The 26,155-nt window shown below is 40.0% G+C and overlaps 1 protein-coding gene across 1 annotated transcript; it reads left to right on the forward strand.

The window, feature by feature from the left end:
- Positions 1–3,552: 3,552 nt before the first annotated feature.
- On the forward strand, positions 3,553–24,514 carry ccdc13 (coiled-coil domain containing 13). The gene is made up of 16 exons (XM_017722943.2): positions 3,553–3,683; positions 5,648–5,858; positions 6,879–7,027; positions 7,996–8,138; positions 8,279–8,353; positions 9,658–9,771; positions 10,681–10,785; positions 12,811–12,969; positions 13,786–13,962; positions 16,057–16,263; positions 19,161–19,255; positions 21,369–21,443; positions 21,893–22,039; positions 22,265–22,413; positions 23,463–23,568; positions 23,864–24,514. The coding sequence occupies exons 2-16, from the start codon at positions 5,650–5,652 to the stop codon at positions 24,030–24,032; spliced, it is 2,079 nt and encodes a 692-aa protein (XP_017578432.2). The 5' UTR covers positions 3,553–3,683; positions 5,648–5,649; the 3' UTR covers positions 24,033–24,514.
- The last annotated feature ends 1,641 nt before the right edge of the window (positions 24,515–26,155 follow it).

Genomic DNA, 26,155 nt, shown 5'->3' on the forward strand with positions numbered 1-26,155 from the left:
GACACGTTTGCCAATAAAACAGGACTCTGTAACTGTTTTGGGTTTTGGATTTTGTAATCCTTTATTTGGTAATGCGGGTGCGGTTTTATGGGATTTTACAATATGATACACTTTTTACTGTCAGATCTGTCTGTCATTCGTCTTGCATCACTGCAGCTCCATCACACAAACACCCACATCCAAAAGAGAGCAATCAATCACATAACACACCTTACACTCTTAAAAAATGAAAAGGTACTAAAATGTCACTGGGGTGGTTCCCTCAGGGGTCTATCTCAGTACCTTTAGTCAGAGAACATAACTGAACCATAATCCATTGAAATGATCTGTTCTAAGCTGTACTGACTCCACACACCCTGCCTCGCCTCGCCTCCAGGCTTTTATTCTACTGCTCTGTTTTAAATCATTCAGTTATGAAAAGGTACAAATACCAACTTTTCACCTGGAAAAACTGATTTAAGCTTCACAGTCAGACCTTAAACCCACCATAGTAGCTTTGAGGGAACATTTACATTATTTGTACCTTAATGAATGAAAACTACCAGCTCTTAATCTCATGTACTTCTTCTAGCCGTGATTTAATAGCAGATTGAAACCAAGTCATTTATGTGGCCTGAGCCTCCGTGAGTGTTGCCAGTTACGACAGCAGCAAGAAAAACTCCCTAAAAGCAAGAGGAAGAAACCTTGAGAGGAACCAAGACTCAAAAGAGGAACCCATCCTCCTTTGGTTGACACCGGATGGAATACTGTAACGCAAGAGCAACATTAGCAGAGAATAAGGTTTTAACATTAATATAAAATATTAAACTACAGAAAAGAGCAGAAACCATCCTGTGAATGGACAGGGGAATTTCACTACCCAATAATAATATGGTTATTAATAAGTGGTTGGTGTAGTGTAGTGGATACCTCTGCCTTCTATGCTGTAGACTGGGGTTCAGTCCCCTGCCTGGGAAGCACCCTACACTATACTAATAAGAGTCCTTGGGCAAGACTCCTAAAATTACTTTCGCCTTCAGCCAAAATGCCATAAATATAAAAGTATATGTAATAACTGATAACCACTATTAGAGGCGAATCAGAGTAACAGTGAGACACAGATCAAATCAGTCACTGTAACTAGTAAAAAACAGTAAATGTATTTATTACAAGGTAGGTGTTTTAGGTGAGGAGCATGGCCAGGGTGTTGGGGCTGACTTCTAGCTACAGGCAGACGCTGCCCAGAACTCTTGCCCAAGTTCTCAGAGTTTCTTCCCCTCCTTCAATCAGTCCCTCATACTACCACCACCATGTTGAAGGCATGGTCTGAACTCACAAAGCATCGTTAGGAGCGAATCACAGAGAAAAACAGTGTTTCTCAGCCCTGGTCCTGGAAGCCCACTGTCCTGCACAGTGTAGTGCTTTTCCTGCTTTAACTTTAACCCAGTAATGGGATGACTGGTTGGATCAGGTGTGCTGGGAGCTGAGAAAACACTAACCAGGGCTGAGCGACACTGGCTTAAGCCATTTTCTCCTGACAAATAACCCTCACTTTCACTCAGAATAATCTCATAGTGTATATGGATTAACTCTTTGTTGTCTGACTCATCTCACCCTAGTCTTATCTGAATAACAATCCCAGATAGCAGCATATCACTGCTGTTGGACCATCTCCAAAGTGGTAACTTCAGAGGAGAAGGAAAAAACACACCTTACTTTTAATGACAATGGAACCAGACTTTTTGTCCAAGTAATTTTGGTCCATTCACCATGAAATTGGCACACAATGTAAAAGGTGAGGCTTTTCCAAATTGAGTCAAAAACTAAAAAACAAAAAAGGAGATACGAAGTTTTGTGCCAACAGCAGTGATGTGCGCTGGCTTGATAAGTATGCCACAAACAATCCACCCTTGGACCACCCAGATTACTGTGCCGTGTACAAGGTACAACTAGTTTTTAATTTCCAGATTAAAACAGATTTTAAATCCATGGACTTTTATTTTGGAAAATAAACTAAGACAAATTTTACAGAGGGGAAAATGGATGACTAGGCTGAGTGTACGAGTGGCTTTATTTATATTACTGAGATTAATTTCTTTACTGAAGTGAATTACTCAGTGCAATGAAAGTAAGAAGCTGAGTAAAAGTAAGTAAACTGGGCTGTGAGCGATCGGAAGTGCTATTCTGTCTAAAACTCTGCTTGGGCCCAAAAACGCTGAGCAAAAAGCCAGTTGGCCTCCAGTTTTGCTGTCAGCCGGCCAACAGTGGCCCACTGCCCTTCCACTACCTGGGTTTCTATTCTATATCCCAGAGCTCTCTCAGCAATCTGTGAGTGCAGAAGGAGAACTCATGCTTTTCTCATTCATCACCAGAATTCAGGGAAATGCTGATGTCTCCTCTTCAAGAAATCTGTCATCCTTCATTTCTACGCTTTTGAGATCTGCTTTATTTCTTTGAGACAGACATTTTTCCTCTGGGAACAAATCTGATCTCACTTTAAGAAATCGACTAAGTAGGTTTATCTAGAACTGAGTATTTCACACCAACACAGGTTTGGCTCCCGACTCCTCACTGCACTCCAGCCTTCACATGGATGTGTTCCATCAAATCAACACCACTGGATTGAATATAATAAATAATAAGTATTTATTAGATAAAGTTGGTGCTGGGTGGGAGACCATCCACCACTTCTTTAGCAAACAAAACGGTTCTACAAAGAACTATGAACACTCAGAGAACCCTTTGTATGATTAAGTTCTTTGCATCATTAAATGGTTCTTCAGATGATGGAGAACATGTTGCATATGGTTCTATAAATCACCAAAAAGGGCTCTTCTGCTGTTACAAGCTTGACATCGAAATGATAGCAGAACCCTTTTCAAAAGGATCGTGTGTATAATCATCCACAGCACATTCTCCACCAGTCTGAAGAACCATTTTACCATGCAAAGAACTGTTCAATCACGCAAGGGGTTCCAGGAGTGTTTGGTGTTCTCTACGGAACCATTTCCTTTATAAAAGAACCTTAAAGAACCATTTTACCATGCAAAGAACCGCTCAATCGTGCAAGAGGTTCCAGGAGTGTTTGGTGTTCTCTACGGAACCATTTATTTTATAAATGAACCCTTAAAGAACCATTTTTGTGTGTAACTGTTAATCCCAGATTTCCTCCAGTAGAGTTTTGTTTTTTCTAAGTAAATGTTTTACTGTCCAGATAAACCAGGCTTTACATTTCTCAGGTACAGGAAACTTGTTATTACATGGCATTATTATTATTATTATTATTATTATTATTATTATTATTATTATTATAGAGAATCGTGTAACCTAACATAAAAAAAACATTGTTTGCACTTTGAAACATTTTTCCAGAATCATCCAAAGTAAAATATTCTCACACTTTAAAACCTTCAAACTTTTCCTTTTGAAACAGTTTAAAAACGAAAAAATAATAAAAATACATACACAACATCAGCGCTCAGCCGGAAGCCAGGGCGGCGTTGCCATGGCATCGCGCTACGGCTTCCTGGAGACCGGTTGCCGTGGAAACGGTCGCGTCTTCGGCCGGGGCGTTAGCATTAGCCAGCTAGCGTCGCTTCTTACCGCTCTGTATTGTTTATTTTCCGCGTTTTCTCCTTTTTCTCCTGTGAAATCACCGAAGTGCTCCGCCTACAGTCACTTCGCTCTACACCGAACATTTACTGGTGAGTTTCGGCGGCGTTACCTGCACATTTACTAAAGCTGGCTTTTCGCTCGTCACCTTCTTTCCGTTCCACCTTAAATGGGGTAGGTACACTGTGCAGCGCGGCGGCAAAGCAATGCCACGGCTGCACCATTTAAGGTGGAACGGAACATTCCAGAAAGAAGCCTCGTAAGTTTGCCTTAACTTGCTCCGCTACGCTCTTAAACAGATGACGTCAATTCTCCAGCGCTTCTCCATGAGATCAGATAACGGTTCTTTATAAAAACAGGAACACTCAAGGAACACTTTGCGTCATTAAAGGGTTCTTTGCACCGTGAAAGGGTTCTTCAGACTGATGGAGAATGTGCTGTAACTTAGATAGATCTATACAGAACCTTTTTGACAAAGGTTCTCTACAGCATCAAAGAGAGTTTCACTATTTTTACAAGCCAAAGAACCCTTTTTGCTAAGAGTGTAGAGGCGTCTATGGGACAGAGGCAGAGGAACGCATGTTGTTTAATGGAATAGAAATTTTTTCTATTATTATTTGAGATCCTGACAATAGAAGAACCCTTTTTGGTATTCCATAGAACCATGTACAACACGTTCAACATCAGTGGGAAGAACACTTTAAATGATGCAAAGGGTTCTGGCAGTGTTCTTGGTTCAATACAGGACCTCTGTCTTTAGTACTTGTTTAGAAGCCTTGAAGAAGGGCGTGCAGACTGATTATAACTCATCAGAAGCTGTTGATTATATTTATAAATGGACCAACATAAATAGTTTAAAACCACATGGAGTAAAATTTCCTCACGCTATATGTTCTCTCTTAAATTCTACAGATTCATAGAGAGTGTCTTGTACACGGTTCTATATAGCACCAAAAAGGGTTCTGCTATTGTTACAACCTCAAGCTTATAGCTATAGAAGAACCTTTCTGGTGCTATATAGAACCCTTTTCAAAAATGTTCTATGTAGAACCATATACAACACATTCTGCATCAAGCTGAAGAACCATGCACAGAACCATTTAAGGATGCAAACGGTTCTTTGAGTGTTCATGGTTCTGTATAGAACCATTATCTTTAGTAAAGAACCACTGAAGAGCCATCTAGCTGCGCGTTCTTCAGTCCTGTTGGGAATGTATCTCGGGGGCTCCTTAAGAAGATGCTTGAGAAAACGCTAAGATAGTGCAAGGCTTGCTTCGAGGCAGATGAGGCTGATTTAAAAAACAATCGAAAACAGAAGAGAGTTTGGGTTTGTTTAGATTTTTTATTTTATGGTCACTGTATGAGTTCAGTGTTATTTACCAGTCGTGATGACTTCACTATGAAGGCTGTGACGTGCTGAACACAAAGCAAAAACACCGAAAAAATGTGAAATATTCAATTTTCATCTAAATTATACAAAGAATTCTTTGCATCATGAAATGGCTCTTCAGACTGATGGTTAATGTAATGTAGATGGTTCTGTACAGAGCCTTTCTGAAAAAGGGTTCTATATGGCACCAAAAAAGGGTTCTTCTATTGCTGCATGCTTGACACTGTAAGAATAGAAGAACCTCTCTCTCAAAGACAAAAGCTTTAAGCTCTGTTTATCTGTTGGGGGCAGTATTGGAGTCTACCAGGTCTTCCAGGTGGTTGCTAGGAGCCCCATTTTCTGAATATCTTATTTGAATTTGACTCCCTCCTTCTTTATGCAGGTGGATTATCTTATATCTAATTTCTTCAGAAACATCTCCATTAAATAATGATAACGGGTTCTTAATGTCCATTTAGACTGTTTTTCTTTCTCCTGCTGCAAGGTTTCATTCCGACAGTGGAGATATGGTACCAGCCACCATTAAAATACGTTTAAGGAAGAAAATGTTTTCCTGGGCAGTAGACCTGATTTCCGAATCTACCCGAGCTCCAGGAACGCTTTAAATTTTTCAGATTAAAGGCTGATGTCATTGTCAGAGTCACCTGCTGCTCTCTGATCTTGCAGGGATGGAGGGAGATGATGACAGGATGAAGGAGCACCTGAGGCTTCAGCTCCAAAGCCTGCAGGAGCAACAGACACAGCGGCTTCAGAGGAAGCTGGAGAAGAACAGGCAGGCTGTGTTTGAGCCGCACAGAGACGAGGCAGCCTTTGATCTCCAGGACGGCCTGAACCTCTCTGTTCACGACGGAGACTTAGTGGAGCAGTTCAGTGCGAGGTGACAGCTGATGAAAGGTTTTATCGCTAGCAGACCTGTTTGTGGCAGCATCCATAACATGTCCCTCAAAAAATAGGACAGAACCTCTGCGGAAAGCATTTTCTGAAGGGCTTAACGTGGAATTCCTCCAGTTTTTCTGTAAGTTTAGCACCAAAAAGGGTTCTTTGTTTTGTTGGTCTACATAGAACTCTTTTTGGTGCTATGTAGAAAACTTTCATGATGCAAAGAAACATTTTATCATGCAGAGGGTTCTCTGAGTGTTCATGGTTCTATGTAGGACCGTTTTCTTTACTAAAGAACCCTTGAAGTACCATCTTTTATAAGAATCTACAGTTTTTTTCCATCGCATTTTGTTTCTTGTGAGACATATATGCCCAGAAGGATAAGCGGCTTAGAAAATGTTAACATATATTGTTTCATTTTTACTTTTTTAAAATTTTTTTAATGAGCATGTTCCAACCATCCCTTTATCTTTTACAACAGGCTATCTTTGTTCCTTTGTGCTTTTAAGACTTGAGTAAATTAGCTCTGTTCTGATTGGCTGCCTTGTATTGTGCCTTATTAAATAAGCAGGGCTGAAATAGTCTTATAACTTCAGGGTGAATGGGTGGGGCTAACTTTCCCCATATGGGTCGTATGGACTGGAATGGTATGCTTTGTATCATTTAATAAAAATTGACAACAATACGTTTTTCCATGATCTGGACCCTTTACCGCCTCTTAAAACTCCGTCACATACAGTTATTACATGAAATAGTAAATAAAATGTCTATATCTGTGTTGTAGTCATGGCAACCCCTGGTTCCTATCATCACCACTGTAAAGACGTCTGAACCATTTCACACCAAACCCACTCTGAATCTCTCTGTTTATGTCTCAACTACTTAATTAGTCATAAAATTAGGAAAACCAGTAGAATTCCCTTTGTAAACAGTTGGCCATTCAATGCTGAAAGCAAGCTCTTTGAGCTTTGCGACATAAACATTAGTCACCAGTATGTTTGTCTTCTGTCTCTTCCAGACTGCTGCAGAATGAGAATGAGCAGCTACTCGAGCAGTTGAGGGAGTTCAGGGACGAGAACGGCAGGCTCCATAAGCTTCTAAGTGAGAAAGAGTTTGAGATCAAACATCTGAAGAAGAAGAGAGAGGAGGACAGACTGGCATTAGTGGGTGAGTAGCACAGGATGGCCATCATTTTCATCATCTATCTTCTCTTCATCTGCTGCTATGACATATGGCGTTCCACAAGGGTCCATTTTAGGGCCTACTCTTTTTCCTATACATATGCTCCTCCTAGGTCAAGCTATACATAAGAATATCTTTTAATTTCATTGTTAGGCAGATTATTTACAGCTGTACCTTCCCATTTGGTGATCGGTGTTCTGGAAAAGCCAGTTTTTTAAAAAATGAATATGCCTGGAAGGCTCTGTACCTTCATACAAGGCATTAAACACAAATAGTCTCTGTAGTCTCTGTTTCCACCTACACTGCTCTGGTGCCACACTAGCCTTAAAAATGTTCAACCTCATTTCCAAAGAAGTTGGGACGCTGGGCAAAATGTAAATAAAACCAAAATGCAATTATGGGCAAATCATTTAAAATCTATATTTAATTGAAAATAGTACAAAGACAACATATCAAATGTTGAAACATCAAATGCTTTTGAAAACCATATGCCCATTTTAAATTTGATGCCAACAACATATTCCAAAAAAGTTGGGACGGGTAAACAAAAGGCTAAAAATGTATAATGTTAAAAAAAAGCACCAAAAAAAAAAAAACAATTTCTCAGTTCCAACATTTGATTTGTTGTCTTAGTACTATTTTAAATTAAATATAGGGTTTAAATGATTTGCATAGCATTTAATTTAAGTAATTAAAATAACGTTTCGCACTGCCTCCCAACTTTTTTGGAAATGGTTTTGTAAATATTATGCAGGGAAATGAAATCCAATCAAATACGGAAGCAACGTGTAAAGTGCTGTGCCCTGATTGGATGATGATCTGATCATCACGTTCAGAACATAGTGATCAGATGTTGATGCTGAGAGGCCAAGATGTTTGAGTGTTGTTTTAAATTCTAGTCTTTTTAATGACTCTTTAATATGATTTGAATGATTTGATCTGCTCTGTTTAAGGCACGGCAGGCCTGGCGGGAGATGCAGCGGCCACCAAGATTGTGGAGCTGTCGAAAAAGAATCGTGAACTGGCTGCTGAAATCGAACGGGAGAAGACCAAAACAAAACAAATGAGCAACAGAGTAAAAGAACTAGAAAAAGAGGTAAACAAAACTTTCCTGCTTTTGGATTGACTTTGAGACCAAGCGGTATAACAGAAGTCAACCTTAAAAATGTAAAAAGCCTATAGTGCCTTATATGTCCTTCAGAGTGTGAGGCATTAATACCGTCTCTGTCTCTGTAGATTCAGGGCACTTCTTTTCTCAGTTCTGGACTGAAGGCTGGTCAGACACAGGAACCGAGGAACTCTGAGGAGGAGGTACTACACCGTTGTGCACTAAAGAGACACTTTCCAGTTTTATGATGACATAACTGAAGTTTGAGGAAAGACCACACCTAAACTCCTCCTACTCCTCCTCCTACCAGTCCTTCACTTCTCCTACTTGTGACGAATTTCGCACCCCACCTCCTCCCGTTTCTCCTCAACCTTGTCCCCATCTGCAGTTAATCTATAATGGGGGGTCGGCCTTCTCATGACCCGCAGAAGCCGTACCGAACTCTAGCCCAAAATTCCTCAGAGTTCCCCTTCTCTCATTATCTCACTTCCCAAGGTGTGGTCTGCATTCGCAAACTCAGTATTATCTACCTTCAAATTTTTTTAAGTAACTGGGTCATTCTACAGAAATGTCCATTTTTGTGTACCTAGCGTTTACAGATATATTACACAAAAAAACATGTTAGGGTTACAATTTATTTATATTTTAAAATAAAACAACACATTATTTGAAGAATTACACCTTTTTGAGCCTCAATTTAGCAATATTGGTTTTTAAATCTATTATGTAGAATTCCAGGCATCACAGAAGATCTCGTTCCCATATTATAAAATATATAATGAAAGTTTTGATCCCCAGGAGTCGTGTCACTGGTGTTACCGCGTAACAAAAACTCTTATCTCTTATTTTGAAATAAAAGTCACACTGATGACGTCACTCGACTTCCTTTTACCTGCTTTCTGAGGTTCTATGAAGGAAAGCTCATGGTGAGTCCACTGTGTCTCTCAGTTCTCAGAGATTTTCTCATTCAGCTCATGATCTCATATGAAGCTTTTAGCTGACGTCACTGGTGTGACCGACTTTATTCTGAGGTAATTGTGAAAAAATCGAATCCAAATGGATTAAATTCCATATTTTAGTGGATATTTCATGATTGATGACGTGGATTGATGCTCTGTAGCAGCCGTTTTTTTCATTCATCTCTGGTGTTATATTACATTATGTGTCACACCGATGAGGATCAGTAACACCAGTGACTCCTATGGAGAGACAGAAAAGTGGATGTTTCTGTAGAAAGACCTAACTGTTCAGCTAAAGATCTAAATTAAAATGGACAAACGTCAGTCACTGGGATAAAATCAGAAGAAGCAGATGCTGAATTCTGTCTGTAATTTGGTCCATGTTTACAGGTGTGTCAAACATCACATGAGAGATCATTGAACCACTCCAGATGGTTTGAGGCGTGTGTGATGACTTAGATATACAGTTAGCATCATGCAGTTAGCACGGAACTTTTCACACTGTTAACTCTGTTGAACTGACAGTAGCCGTTTTTCTCTGTAAGCAGGCCAGTCCGCTGGTGAAGTCCCTCCAGGAGAAGTTATCCACTGCCCAGTTCAAGATGAGCGAATACCGCAACCAGATACAAGCTGTCAAACAGGAGCTGAAGATAGCCCACAAGGTCAGCACTCATTCATCAGCTGTGCCTTCATCTCTAATGAAAAATGCTAACAGCTATTTACAGCTAATGCACGTTTTTCACACAAGTCGTTCGCCAGCTGTTCGCCACTGCTTTGCAGTGAGCTCTGGATTGAAATTAAGCGATGTGTTTCTAAATGTGATGGGTGGTCTTGCAGGTTTAAACTGTGTGCTACTGTGCATAAAGTCAAGTTCATTTATATAGCAAAACAATTCATGTTGACCAAAGTGTTATACAACCTATTGAAATTGAATGGGGGAATGAAAGTCCATTCACTGAAATAACAGGAAACTAAAACAATAAAACCTATTACAGTACAGCACAATAACCAGACAGCACACAAGGAGGAGCTAACACACAATAAAATATCTACAGAAATTCTGAAAGGAAATGGAACGAAACAAACTATTATGAATGATTTAGTATTTCCTATGAATTATTCAGTATCTATTATGAATTATTAAGAATTCCACATTAATTATTCAGTAACTACTATGAATTATTTAGTATGCACCAAGAATAATTCAGTATCTACTAAGAATAATTCAGTAACTTCTATGCATTACTCAGTGTCTACTATGAGCTCTACTGTAGATTATTATAGTATCTGTAGATGATTTAGTATCTAATATGAATTATTTAGTATCTACTAAGAATAATTCGGTAACTGTTATGAATTATACAGTATCCACTATGAGCTGTTCAGTAACTGCTGTACTTTATTATAGTATCTGTAGATGGTTTAGTATCTGTTATGAATTGTTCAGTATCTCCTATGAGCTGTACTGTAACTGCTGTAGATTGTTATCTGCAGATGATTTAGTATCTAATATGAATTATTCAGTATCAGTAAAGGCTTGGAGGTAAAGTGTGTGCTGGCTGTGTGTGTAGGTTCTGAGCAGTGAGGTCGGGGAGGATGTGAATGTCCAGCAGCTGCTGAGTAATCCGGGGAGCTGGAGAGGACGAGCTCAGCAGATTCTGGCCCTCAGCAGCAGAGTGAGTCTGAGCGACACACACAGGACCTCAGAATGAGCGATTCATTGTTTTTATAAGAGATCAACCAACATTTCAACCTCTGAAAATGGTCACAAAACTCAAAGTTGAATTTTTCAAATATCAGAAAAAAATCATGACATTATTTTGCAAAGAAAATAAGTGGAATGCATGATAGCAGTAAGCTCCACATTTCAATGTCAGTTTTATTTCTCCCGAATCCACAAAAAGACATGTTATCATAGTTTTTAGAAAAACTTCAGTTTTCGAGTCAGAGGCTGAAGATTTTGACCAAACACTCAAAGAGGAGGACTAAACCGGCCTTCAACAAAGTGTGGAAACCTAACACTTTACAAATCATTTTAATGGGTGATGAAAATGACAAATAATGATTAGTCCTTCTGATGTGTTGCGGGTCAGATTGACCCATTTCAACGTTTAAAAATGCAGGAAAATTTTAGGAGCGTTAAACCTTTTCTTCTGGACTTTGTTGAAAGAGATGAAAGGGTCAGTTTGTTCCAGAACAGAAGAATTGTTTTGTCGGTATTAGCCAATATGCCCCCAAGACAGAAAATAATACATTACAATTTCCTTCTGGGATCAATAAAGGATTCTGATTCTGATTTTTCTTTTTGAAAAAGTTTAAATAAGAATAAATAAAACAAAATGTGTTGAATGTCTAGTTATTGCCAATGTACAAAAAAAAAATAAATACAGAAACAATTATTTCTAAAATAGAATTGAAAAATGAGCTAATTATTGTAAGTAATCTATGATCTGTAAAGGGTGAAAAACATTACACAGTTGAAGATAACAGGAGTGTTAAAATGGATCAAAGCATCTTCAGACAGTTTGATCAGCAGATCAACAGGAAAAATACCAGCCAGTTGAAACTTTACATTCATTCTCCAGTCCATACAGTCCATATGCTTCCAAAGCGGCCCATTTTGGATGAACTGTTTCATTAATTTAACACATGCGTGCTCTGCTTGCATTCATACTGATATGTGAAGAACATGACTTAACAAAGTTCAAAAATATTATAAAAATAGTTTGTAGTTTGTCACAAATGACTGTTTTCAAAGAAGTGAATAATACATGAATATGAACATATAGAAGTAGCCTGTCTGTTTCGGTTCTCCCTCCATTCTCTTCAGGCCAGAGCTTTCACAGTGTCTTCAGGTTTCAGGTCTGAATACCTGAAAGTATGTATACAGACCTAAAGCTATACATTTAAATATACATATATATTCATCTGCTCCTCCAGCATTTCTTCTAAAATTAAGATGTTAATAGTGAGTTTGTGCTGCGGGAACAGCCTCTGCGCTTCTGGGAAGGCTTTACACTAGATGTTGGAACATTGCTGTGAGGATTTGATTGAGCATAAGTGAGGTCAGGTGCTGATGCTGGATGGTCAGTTCTGGATCACTCCAATTTATCCCAAAGGTACTGGATGGAGCTCCATCACTCCAGAGAACACAGTTCCACTTGCTGGGAGGCTTTATACCCCTCTAGCCCTTACTCGACATTGGGCACGGTGACCTTAGGCTCATGTGCAGCTGCTTTAGAGAGTTGCAGTCTATTGTCTGGACTGTTCTATGGATATTATACAGCTGTATCGGAAGTGGGCGCCTTAAAGTGGCTAAATACACTCATTAGACTGGCTGTCTGGATACTTTTGGATAGATGTTGACAAGTGTATACTCTTTACCATTAAGAAAGCTCCCAGGCAATGACACTGTGAGGTAACCTGACCAAACTGAGTAAAGTCCGGTTGTAAAGACATTCACAGTTTTATTTGATGTACAGATTAAAATAATCTGTCTTACTGCTCATGTTAATATGATCCTGCAGTCATACTGGCGTCCATGAATCACTCAGACGTTTTATTTCATAAGTACCATGAGATATGACTCAGTCAGAGTGTATAACTTTATAAGAAGCAAAGTTCATTCTGTGAGTTTACTCAGAGGGAGAGTCGGAGCTGATTAGGGAGGATGAGGATGGTGGAATGTTTTATTTATGTAGGTGCGAGATTTGGAACAGCAGCTGAGCTCCGCCTCCAGCAGGAGGCAGTCTGGAGACATCAGCCTGGAGGATAGCTTGCTGGGAGTCCACCAGAGGAATCAGGACAAGAACCACAGCTACATCCGCTCCATGGAGAGAGAGAGGAAGGAGACAATAGAGGTACATATTCCTGGACCATCAAAAGTTTGCCCAGTAACTTTTTCACACTTCTGCCAAATGCCATAACTGTAAACACACTGAACCAGTTACTGACATAATCTGATTTACTGCACTTATCAGATTATTAAGAGCATGTAAACACTGAAATAGTTACTGACATAATCTGATCTTCTGCACTTATCAGATTATTAAGAGCATGTAAACGTGTAATTTTATTATTTATTAAATGAATAATAATAAATAGTTTGTATAGCACCTTTCTGAAACACAAGGGAAACAATAAACAAAAAAACCCACAACACACTCTTTTATTCAGATCCCACTGGCTCTGTTCCCAAGGTCTTTTGGCAAGTTTGCAGTTTTTACAAAGAAAAATGGCTCAACAGTTTCCTATTTTCTGTGTATGTTGATAGCAGAGATGTTCATCTATGTTAAAACATGCTGAAAAGATTGATGTCCCCAAACATTCAATAAGCAACGTTAAGTTCACAAAACCACATTCCACAATGAATGCATTCAATTCTGAAAGATGAGGCTGAATTCATTCAGGAATATGCAGCTCCTGACTGCTTTATGAACTATCTTTATCTTCCTGAGCTGATGTTATTTCCAAACCCTGCAGTCTGAAAAATGGCTCACCTCTGTAAAGGAACCTCATTTTTCACTGGAAACCACATAACACAAACATTTGCACTGGGGACTATTTTTATGGGTGATTTTTCAAGCCATATTCATTTATTTATTAATTATGTGGCAGAGATGCATACATAGATATCTCTGTGTTAGATTTAGCCCATTTCTCTGTGGTTCCTGCAGAAGCTAAGTGCAGATTACGAGCTCCTGCTGAACGAACACTCAGACGTGAAGAAGAAGCTGGAGGCCAGCAAGGCCAGAAATCGCGTCCTGAGCGCCGAGCTCAAAGCCCTGAAGACTCAGATCACCACGCTACTCGACAAGGGAAAACATGACGACGAGCTGGTGGACGCATTACTGGTGAGAGTCCAGTAATTGAGGATCTTCTTAATCTGACAAAAAAAAGAATCTACATCTCCAAGTGCAGTAAAGCCGGAGAAGATGAGAAACTTCCCGCCAAATTGTAGCTTATGGTGTCACTTTAAAATCAGCGATTGGACAGCTGAGATAAACAAACAGTTTACTAAATAATTCAACATTACTTACTTATCAGATTTCTTTACAGTGGTGGTGATAGGATCCAGGGGTCAACACAAATACAGACATTTTATTTACCATCCAGAGCCACCAGAAAACCTACATGAGTCGTCTGAGCTTTAGATGGAATGTTGATGTTGGAAAATAGTGGAAAATTTGAAATATGTTAATAATAATAATAATAATAATAATAATGATAGTTTTAAATCCATGTTTTAGTCCAAAACCTCCTTAAAATGATCATAAAACAATGTCCCAAACATTGCATATAAACAAAATACTGTATGAACTTAAGTCATTAAATATTTCAAGCAACCTTTATTTAACCTTGGAGAACATTGAAGGTGACCCGAGTTACAGGTTGTTAAAAACATATCAAATAATAAAAGTAAATTTAGTAATAAAAATTATTTAAATCCTGCGATGGACTGGCAGCCTGTCCAGGGTGTATCCTGCCTTCCGCCTGAAGACTGCTGGGATAGGCTCCAGCACCCCCCGCGACCCTGACGGAGAAGCAGCTTAGAAAATGGATGGGTGGATGGATGAATTATTTAAATCAGATAAGTATAAAAATGTAAACATTAACTATAAAAATACATAAAACCAGTAGAAAATATACAGCAATATTTAAAGCGTAACTAAAACGTAAAAGTTAATCAAATCGAAAAAAGATAAATTAAACGAAAGGAGGATAAGATCAAAAAAGCAAACAAATGAATTAAAATGACTTCAATAATAATAAAATCATAATTATAACATGAATAGGAATATGAATTATAATAATAAATAAAATAAACACATGGGAACATATATATACATATATATATAAATATAAAAAACTAAAATTATGAAGACAATAATAGTGAATATACAAAGACTTGCTGCAATCATCTATTTACAGAAATATCTACAGTTTCAGATGTGATTCAGTTGCAAAGGTAAACAAATCTGTAAGCAAATACATACACAAACAAATAAATACAGGCAGTTAGTCATCTGCTAGAATCTTAGTCCAACAAAAACACTACACTCTTAAAAATAAAGGTGCAATACCACTGAAGAACCACTTTCAGTCTCCTAAAAAAAAATCGAGCGGACGGTTCTTTAAAGAACCAGTTTTGTATATGAGATGTGTGAGTGTGTAGAACCTTTTTAAGTTTCAAAAACTCCTCATAATGTAAGGTTTTTGGGAAGAAATGTTAAATTTCTATAGAACTTTTAAATTAGTGAAGGTTCTTTAAAAGGTTTTTCACACATGCATGCCTTTTTCAAACATGGCTTTTAGTCAATGGTTCTTTAGAGAACGATTATTGTAAGTATAATGTGTGATTATGAAGAACCTTAAGGTTTAAAGAACCTCAGCATAATGTAAAGGTTCTCAAAATAACTTAAATTGGTATGAAACCTTTAAATCGTAGAAAAAAAATCTTCAAACCCACACATTTTTATTTTCAAATATAGTTCTTCAGGGAACCAAAAGTGTTCCTCTGCAGTATCTCTCAAAGAACCCTTTCTTCCATTATTTATTTATTTATTTGTTTCACAGTGTCCGACTGGTTTGTGGGTTTAGAGTGGAGAGCAGCAGCTTAATAGTTGAGAGTTAATAGTTCTTTTACCTAATATCTCACTGTGCATGTGTGGGCCTGTAATTGATTATAGCCTATTAATTAAATGTTTACGTTCACTAATGAGTGTATTTGACCTAAGCAGAAGGATGTAAGTGTATGCAGTTGGATGTGAGGCACACTAATGTCTTTGAAAAGGCACTGATGTGTCCTAATGCAGGCAGGATGTGCTGCAGTGAGCCAAACGAGCAGTGGTGCAGTGTTACTGATTAAACAGGGGAGGACATTCATTAAACCTGAGTGGGATCACCTCACACAGCTAACCTGCGTCCCCTCCACCACTGTCCCACAGAAGCAGCAGGCTCAGCTGCAAGCCATGTTGGGCCAGCTCAGCCAGAAGGAGAAGCTGCACCAAGAGGCCCAGCAGGGCCTGGGCACGCAGCTGCACTCAGAGGCCCAGCGCCACAGCTCCCTCGTCCAGCAGCTCAAGCAGATGGTGTCGGAGAGGGAGGCCAAGGTCCAGCAACTGGAGCAGGAGATCCAGCAGCTTGCCCTCAAGGTAAGAGAAACTTCACACTTATGACACACTTTGGGCTGGCTTTGCATGGTGAAATTTCCACAACTTCAGTTGCTTGACACCTACATGAAACTGGATTGCACTTCAGCTGCATAATGCAGTGTCCTGCAGATCAACTCAGCTGCAAGCGTTGGAACAAGCACTGGAAAAAGCCAATAAAATGGCACATAGTGTGTCACATGATCAAATCGAAGGACTGACTCACAGTTGACAGGTTTACATTTTGGCAGTTTCCCGACAACATGACAACAAACGTGTGTTTCTTGAAGTTAACATGCCTCTAACCAGCTGGTTTAACTAGCCAGCTACTACACAACAGCTTGTAAGTGATTAGACATGTTTACACACAGCCTGATAATCCAACTAATATCTCAACGGTAGAATATATAGAATACATCCATGTATACACCTCAGGCGGAGTAGACTAAGGCCATTCCACACAGTTTCTGAACGAGGTGGCTAATCCTCTAAATAATCCTTTAAATAGAGGAATAATAACAGTGTAAACGCCTGTATCTGATTACATTCCCTATCGGAAAGTTTAAGTGTGTTCTGCTCATGTGCGTCATGTCATAGTGTGGAGCATACACTGGTCTGCAGAGGAGATGAAGTTTATGCTCTGATCTTTAAAAGACGTTGGTGGGTCGGACGTCCAGCTTATGTGTCTCAGAACACAATGTCTTCCTCTCGGCCTTCTTTAATAAGGATGTGTGAAGGACGTTTTCCTGAGTCTGACATTATTTTAAAGCAATTAAAAACACAAGCACTGCTCACTGCTGCTCATCTCACTCTGACTGGACTCACGTGATGCTGGTTGTCATGGTAATGTCTACACTAAGGGGTTCTCCCCACATGTGCATGATTTTGGATCTGATTACTTGTAGTGGGCATGTCAACAGAGATTTTCCATCAGATTGTTGAGTAGAGTGAGAATATAAAACACCTCAGTCTTAATCTATAATTGGAATCTTTGCAAGTAAACATAGCCATTGTAAAAAAAAGTCATCCTCAGTGGTTGATGAACAGATTTTAAAGCTATGTTTTGAGCCAAAACCTTCTCAAAACTGTCATAAAACATTGGCTCAGGCTTTCTGTGAGGGAGCTTGTTAGTTTTCCTAATGTAATGATTTACAGCAGAACTAGAGTGCAGACAGGACTTGTGGAGTCAATACAACTAAAAAAAATAGAATTTCAATGGAATATGATGCAATTATGTTCCTTAACTAAAGGTTCTGAAGACGTATCCTTGAGGGTACCACCCCAGTGACAAGCCGGTACCACCCCAGTGACAGCGTAGCACTTTTTTCTGAGAATGTATTAAAATACAACATTTATCTGACAAAGCCATTACAGTTTTGCAAAATAACTTTGATAGAAAGCTAAAAAGCAAAGTTACCAAGTTATTTAGAGGTATTTAGATACTTAAAGGAACTTGCCTCTGATGTCTGTTTTGTGTTGAATAAAGATGAAGTACGACTTGTGTGGTGTATTATCATCCTGTTCTGTAGCTGATAACCACTTTTTGCAAATCATTTTTGTGGAAAACAAACACCTTTACCTTTTTTCACTTAACAGACATTTTATGAACAGAATTATATCTTTAATAAAGATATATAAAGGGTAGCACTTTACTGTAAGGAACTACAGTCTGATGGCAGGCGTAATCTGTTGTAAAGGCTACTTTAGCCGACTATGCTTGTAGTGATGTGCTGTAACTTCTGTGACCAAAATTGGCAAATGTAACCTTTATAGTGACCGATGCCTATCAGAATAAGCATTTAACAACATGCATGATATGTGGAGTGAATCTGTAGGACAGGTGTAGTCTAACAATTTGAAGAATACCAACTCACTGCCAACTGCAGACAAAGTGTGGCCTTACTATAGAACAAGCATAGTCTGACAGTTGAGTCTCAATGCAGGACAGGTCTCGCCTCACTGTGGAACAAGTGCAATGTCCTTGCAGGACAGGTATCGTCTCACTGCAGGACAGGTATCGTCTCACTGCAGGACAGGTGTAATCTTACTTCAGGACAGGTCTCGCCTCACTGTGGAACAAGTGCAATGTCCTTGCAGGACAGGTATCGTCTCACTGCAGGACAGGTATCGTCTCACTGCAGGACAGGTGTAATCTTACTTCAGGACAGGTCTCGCCTCACTGTGGAACAAGTGCAATGTCCTTGCAGGACAGGTATCGTCTCACTGCAGGACAGGTATCGTCTCACTGCAGGACAGGTGTAATCTTACTGCAGGACAGGTATCGTCTCACTGCTGGACAGATTAGAGTTTACTGTAGCATGGGTGGATTCTCATTATAGGATGGATATCAGCTCACTGTAGGACAAGTGGAGTCTCCCTATAAGGACAATATTTGCTCACTGCAGCACAGAGTTGCACCACAGGACAGGTATCAGTGCACTACTTGACAATTGGAGTGACTCTGCAGGACAGGTGTTGTCAAACTGTAAGAAGAATATCACTCACTGCATAACAGGTTCAAGCTACACTGCAGACAAAGTATAGCCTTGCTACAGAACAAGCATAATCCGACAGGTGTAGTCTAGCTACAGAACAGGTGTCGCCTCACTGTAGAACAGATGTAGTCTCACTGTCAGACAGGTGTCACCTCTCTGTAGGATAGGTCTCGCTATGTAGTTTTGCCATAATTTGCTTATGTAGCCTTATGAGCAGTACCCTGCAGTAAATTGCTATTACCGGGCAAAATTATCATGACAGTTTGAGGACAGTTTGAAGACCTACACTACACTGTTACCTCCACACACTAGCTAGGCCCTCCCCATCAGAACCAAGCTGGGTGGATAAAGGTTAACACATGCTCCTTCCACTATTACATATCATACGTATATCTGCCACTATAGAAACAGGAGAGTGGGGAGACAGAGTCGAAGAGCATGAGTAGCTCCGTCCCTCCACTGGTGAAGGAAGACACAGGAAGGAAGTCCAGTTCTGCCAGGTATTACATCCTCACTATAGCAAGACATTGAATTTCATTCATTTTAGATTCATTCTGACTTTTGTATGGTCTACAGTCATGGCCAAAAGTTTTGAGAATGACACAAATATTATATTTTCACATGATTTGCTGCCCTCTGGTTTTTATGTGTGTTTGTCAGATGTTTTTATCACATACAGAAATATAATTGCAATCATATTATGAGTAACAAGAGCTTTTATTGACAGTTAGAATGAGTTAATGAAGCAAGTCAATATTTGCAGTGTTGACCCTTCTTATTCAGGACCTCTGCAATTCTCCCTGGCATGCTCTCAGTCAACTTCTGGACCAAATCCTGACTGATAGCAGTCCATTCTTGTACAATCAATGCTTGCATTTTGTCAGAATTTGTAGGTTTTTGTTTGTCCACCCGTCTCTTGATGATTGACCACAAGTTCTCAATGGGACTAAGATCTGGGGAGTTTCCAGGCCATGGACCCAAAATCTCTATGTTTTGTTCCCTGAGCCATTTGGTTATCACCTTTGCTTTATGGCAAGGTGCTCCATCATGCTGGAAAAGGCATTGTTGATCACCAAACTGCTCTTGGACGGTTGGGAGAAGTTGCTCTCGGAGGACATTCTGGTACCATTCTTTATTCATGGCTGTGTTTTTAGGCAAGACTGCGAGAGAGCCGATTCCCATGGCTGAGAAGCAACCCCACACATGAATGGTTTCAGGATGCTTTACAGTTGGCATGAGACAAGACTGGTGGTAGCGCTCACCTCGTCTTCTCCGAACAAGCTGTTTTCCAGATGTCCCAAACAATCGGAAAGGGGATTCATCAGAGAAAATGACTTTACCCCAGTCCTCAGCAGTCCACTCCCTGTACCTTTTGCAGAATATCAGTCTGTCCCTGATGTTTTTTCTGGAGAGAAGTGGCTTCTTTGCTGCCCTCCTTGAGACCAGGCCTTGCTCCAAGAGTCTCCGCCTCACAGTGCGTGCAGATGCACTCACACCTGCCTGCTGCCATTCCTGAGCAAGCTCTGCACTGCTGGTAGCCCGATCCCATAGCTGAAACACTTTTAAGAGACGATCCTGGCGCTTGCTGGTCTTTCTTGGGCACCCTGGAGCCTTTTTGGCAACAATGGAACCTCTCTCCTTGAAGTTCTTGATGATGCGATAGATAGTTGACTGAGGTCTTTCTAGCTGCGATACTCTTCCCTGTTAGGCCATTTTTGTGCAGTGCAATGATGACTGCATGTGTTTCTTTAGAGATAACCATGGTTAACAGAAGAGAAACAATGATGCCAAGCACCAGCCTCCTTTTAAAGTGTCCAGTGGTGTCATTCTTACTTAATCATGACAGATTGATCTCCAGCCCTGTCCTCATCAACACCCACACCTGTGTTAATGGAGCAATCACTGAAACGATGTTAGCTGGTCCTTTTAAGGCAGGGCTGCAATGAAGTTGAAGTGTGTTTTGGGGGATAAAGTTCATTTTCTAGGCAAATATTGACTTTGCAATTAATTGCTGTTAAGCTGATCACTCTTTATAACTTTCTGGAGTATATGCAAATTGCCATTATAAAAACTGAAGCAGTAGACTTTGTAAAAATTAATATTTGTATCATTCTCAAAACTTTTGGCCATGACTGTACAGAATTATATAATAGAATAAGATAGAAGCTGAATCAAAGTATCTCTGAGGTTTGAATTGATGTAAAATATCACTTTAGCTTATCTAAACTAAAAGCTTTCTATTATTTATCTATATATCTATATATTTACAAATATCTAAATATTTGTAAAAAACAATATTTGATTTGTTGTCTTTGTAGTATTTTCAGTGCAATATAGGGTTTCATCATTGCGTTTATTGTTATTTACATTTTGCACTGTCCCAACCTTTTTGGAAATGGGGTTGTAGGTTACTAAACAACAGTCAGGTCTGTAGTGATCTAACTAAAACTGAGGTGAGAGCGACCTCTGCAGGCAGGGAGGTGGATAGCTGGGTGAGGATGTGACACTTGTCCCCACATAAACTCATTTTTTTAGGTTGAATTCACTAACTACAGTAAGTTTCTTCTTCTGGTCAGTGGGTGGACCAGGACTGAGGCTCTTGTGCTTTTTTAGGTCTGTCTCAAAACTGGGACATAAACTTGTTGAGTCTGCTCCAGCGCTGTCATCTGGAAACAGCTCCGATTTCAGGTCAGTTGCTGACACAGTAGGGTTTGGCGTGACCTGGTGTAACTTTTGTTGTCCATCACAAGGGGCTTTTTATCCCTTTACTAATCTACATGTTTAAAAGGTATCACCAGGGCTTTTTTGAGTGAAGCCATACAAGAACCTCTTTTGATTCCCTAAATAAATTGTGAATCTTTTAAATATTGAGAGCTTTGACATAGTGGAGGTTCTATACCAAAATAAGAGTTCTTCCTGGAGCCTTTACATTATGTGAAAGACCTTTAAACTTTACTAAAAATGTTCTCTAAAGAACCAACATTGAAAGAATCATAAGTGGTTCTTATAATGTATCGCTCCAAGTAACTTTTTTGTTCTCATTGTCTATATTCATTCCTAGTATCGTAAGCATATATGATACATACTCAGATTTTATGTCCTTTACTTCATGACTATCACTGTTTCTGTGTAATCAGAGAGTTGTCTGATGCGCCTTGCTGCTCAGTGTGTGCTCCTAAGCTGGCCTCTCTGCAGGCTCAGTGCTCTGAGTATAAGGCTCTATACCAGGCTGCTAATGTGGAGAGAGACAGGCTTCTGGAGCTGGCCAAGGTGCAGCAGAGGAGGTATGTAACAGGAACTTACCTGATTCCTGAAAAATGGGCTCCAGACACAAAAATGTCAAATGTAAAACGACCACAATTCCTTCAGAAATATAAAATCAATCAAATATTTGTCTTGATTGTGAAGCTGTACAGATTATGTTGACATAAAACACTCATACACTGTAAGTGTGATGGAGCCAGTCAGTTAGAAAGCTTCAGAAACCCAGTCTTGACACACTCTTGCAGGGAAGAGGAGGCGAAGCAGAGGTGTCTGGAAGTCGAGCAGAAGCTTCGAGAAGAGCGGCGACGCTCTGTGACCCTGGAGCAGCAGCTGGAGAGGGCTAAGCTGGACTTAGATAAAGGACCCAGTCTGAGAGCTAGCCGCAGCAGGACAGGTACCAGTAATATCACCTCATTACATGACTCATTGTAGCACAGGTGTAGTCTTACTGCAGAACAGATAACAGCTTATTGCAGGGCAGGTATAGTTTCACTGCAGAACACATAACAGCTTATTGTAGGCCCAGTGTAGTCTCATGTGCAAGACAGGTAAGGTCTAACTATAGGACAGAGGGAGTCACTGCAGGACAGATGTAGTCTCACTGCAGGACAGGTGTAATCTTACTGCAGGATAGGCGAAGTCAATGCAGGATGGGATCAGTCTCACCGCAGGACAGGTGGAGTCTCACTGCTGGACAAGGTGAAGTCACTGCAGGACAGGTGTAATCTTACTGCAGCATAGACGAAGTCAATGCAGGATGGGGTCAGTCTCACCGCAGGACAGGTGGAGTCTCACTGCTGGAAAGATCACATTTTACTGTAGGATGGGGGAACAGTATCAGCTCACTGTGGGACAAGTGAAGTCTCCCCTTAAAGACTATACTCACTCACTGCAGGACAGGTGTTGTCTAATTATAAGAAGAACATCACTCATTGCCAAACAGGTGCAGTCCACACTGCAGACAAAGTGTGGCCTTACTACAGAACAAGCCATGTAGTTGGAGAGGTGTTGCCTCACTGTAGGATAGGTATCATCCCATTATAGGACAGATGTAGTCTCACTGTTATATACAGGTGCATATGTGGTCACACGGTAGGACAGGTACAGTCTAACTGCATGACAGATGTCGTCTCACTGTAAGGACAGGTGTTGCATTATTGCTGGTCAAATATCGCCACACTGCAGATGTATTTTAACTGCTGGACAGGTGTCGTCTCACTGCAAATGTAGTTCAACTGGTGGACAAGTGTCGTGTCAATGCAAATGTAGTTTAATTGCTGGACAGATTTAGTGTCACTGTCAGACACATAAAAGCTCATTGCAGAACCTATGTTTTCTCAGTGTAGTACAAATGTAGTTTCATAAGGGCAGAGATGGTGCTGTAAAACAGTAGGTGAAATAAAGGAAGGATGGTTTTAGGGCTTTGTGTTGTGTTTCCCACAGGTGCGTCGTACAGTGGCTTGAGTCTGCCTGAGAAACAGGAGGGCCTGTCGCCCAGAAAAGCCACAGAGCTGACGCGCGACGCCCAGCTGAGCGAACTCAGCACACAGTGAGTCTGTTTTCCTTTCACCTGTTCAGCCTTTAGACTGCCTCAAAAGTATTCACACCTGCACACTGTGTGCTGACTGTTTATGGCTGGTTAAACTACAGAAGCCAGGTCACACAGACACATTCGGGAATTCACGCTTGCTCACAGTTTTTGGCTACCAGTCTGGGAAAAAAGAAAAATGGGAGGTTTTCACGACTGAATCAAATCCAGTGTCTCTTGCTGCAGTGTTAGCTCTTAATTATCGGTTCAGGTGGTTTCACACTGCCTGTAAACTAATCTGTTTGTGTCCCTCCAGGCTGGCTGTCCAGCAGGAGGAGCTGGAGGCTTTGAGGACATCTCTGAAAAGCGCTCTGCAGGCCAAGGAGGAGGACTTGCAGCTGTACAGCACCATGATGAGCCAGGTCAAACAGGTCTTCTTACAGGCCATCAGGCAGCACAAACAGGGCTCAAACCCGGAGACCTAGCTCAGGACTCAACCTTAGGCTTCCTGCTGCTCTGCCTTTGGGACTTCGGCTTTGGTCCTGAGACTCAGGGGCCAGATTTACGAAAGTGTCTTAAGAAATAAGATCCTCTTAAATATCTTTGTTTTATCCTATCTTAAGGCTTAAGAAAGAAGTTTAGATGAATTATGTTTAGGTCTGTGCCCAGTGATGGTTAATCTTGTTACCATAGTAACAGCCCCCAATAATGTCCCCTCTCTGGCAGCTGACGTCCTCCTCCCGCCGTCACTCGCATCACTCGGCAGTGTTCGGGGGATGGTTGCATGGCACAACAATGTTCTTTTATCGCACCAAGATTAAGCTTCAATTCACACACCGTCACTGTGTTTGCTCAATTGTCTGCTATAGAGTTAGGAACTGTCACAAAATTACCAGAAGAAAAAAGTGTTACTACTACTACTACAACTACTATTACTACTACTATAACTACTACTGCTACTACTACTACTACCACTACTACTACTACTACTACTACTACAACTACAACTACTACTACAACTACTATTACTACTACTACAACTACTACTGCTACTACTACTACCACCACTACTACTACTACTACTACTACTACTACTACTACTACTACAACTACAACTACTACTACAACTACTATTACTACTACTACAACTACTACTGCTACTACTACTACTACTACTACAACTACTACAACTACTACTACAACTACTACTGCTACTACTACTACTACCACTACTACTACTACTACTACAACTACAACTACTACTACAACTACTATTACTACTACTACAACTACTACTGCTACTACTACTACTACCACCACTACTACTACTACTACTACTACTACTACAACTACAACTACTACTACAACTACTATTACTACAACTACAACTACTACTACTACTACTACTACTACAACTACTATTACTACTACTACAACTACCACTACTACTACTACTACTACCACCACTACTACTACTACTACTACAACTACAACTACTATTACTACTACTACTACTACTACAACTACTATTACTACTACTACAACTACTACTACTACTACCACTACTACTACTACTACTACTACAACTACTACAACTACTACTACTACTACTACTATTATTATTGTAATATTCACTTCTTTCTTGATGTCTTTCTCACATTTTCTTTACAAAAATACTATGAACATATAAGCTATTCTTAAAAACATATTCTCTTTACCTTAGTCTCACACCTGATGGACAACCTATTTATAAAAACAAGGGTTGCACTTTATTTGAAGGCTACCTGCATAAGGACTTCAGAACACTTGAATAAGTATTGAATTATGTATTTAAAAATCAATAATGGAATATTTATGAACACCCTTTGGTATTAATTGCAAGGTGATACAGGATAAGATATATGAACCTGGCATTTTTAGGAGTAAACATAAAAGTGACAGGCATGGATTCCTGCTGTAACACCTGTCCTGACAAATATATATGATGTGGTGTCTTTATTTAGGTCTCCACAAAAAGCCACGTATAAACTCCATCATTTAAGAACGATGCTTTATTAATTTACTTTATAAAAGATCTAATGTCATCTTGCGATTAATGAAATATGCTGTTCATAAATACTCAAGTATTGCTTTATAAACATGTTATTCAATGCTTATGCATGTGCTTTGAAGCCCTTATATAGGTAGCCTAAATGAAGTGTTACCAAAATAAGTACTTTAAGAGAATGTGTGAGAAGTTTTATTTGTCGCGAATTGCAGGGTTTATCTTAAGATCTATTTGGAAAGCTTTCGTTAATCTGGCCCCAGGGCTGTGGAACATTGGCCATTTATCAGGGAGCCGGTTCCAGGGTCGTTCTATCATCTGCAGGTCCCTTCACCTCTGTCAGAGAGACACTGTAAAGAAGCCGTTTTGATGTACTCTGATGCTGATGAGACCTGCTGGCCGTCCTCCGTTAATCACGGCAAAGTGAATTAGCCGTCTGATGTTTCACTTAAAGAGGAGGCGCATGAGGGACATCAATATCTGGCAGCATTATGAGGCGGCTAGATGCGAAGGAGATAGTCATGATAGCCGTGAGTGCAGCGTCTGTTATCCAGAATGAAAAAT

This window comes from Pygocentrus nattereri, chromosome 2 (assembly GCF_015220715.1).
Source record: "Pygocentrus nattereri isolate fPygNat1 chromosome 2, fPygNat1.pri, whole genome shotgun sequence".
In the NCBI taxonomy this organism is placed as follows: Eukaryota; Metazoa; Chordata; class Actinopteri; order Characiformes; family Serrasalmidae; genus Pygocentrus; species Pygocentrus nattereri.

Bases quoted from the DNA above. Each gene is read 5' to 3' on its own strand.
- ccdc13 (XM_017722943.2), top strand. From the start codon at position 5,650: ATGGAGGGAGATGATGACAGGATGAAGGAGCACCTGAGGCTTCAGCTC. The intron at 7,028-7,995 runs GTGAGTAGCACA...GCTCTGTTTAAG, and splicing joins GGACAGACTGGCATTAGTGG to GCACGGCAGGCCTGGCGGGA. The intron at 10,786-12,810 runs GTGAGTCTGAGC...TTATTTATGTAG, and splicing joins TTCTGGCCCTCAGCAGCAGA to GTGCGAGATTTGGAACAGCA.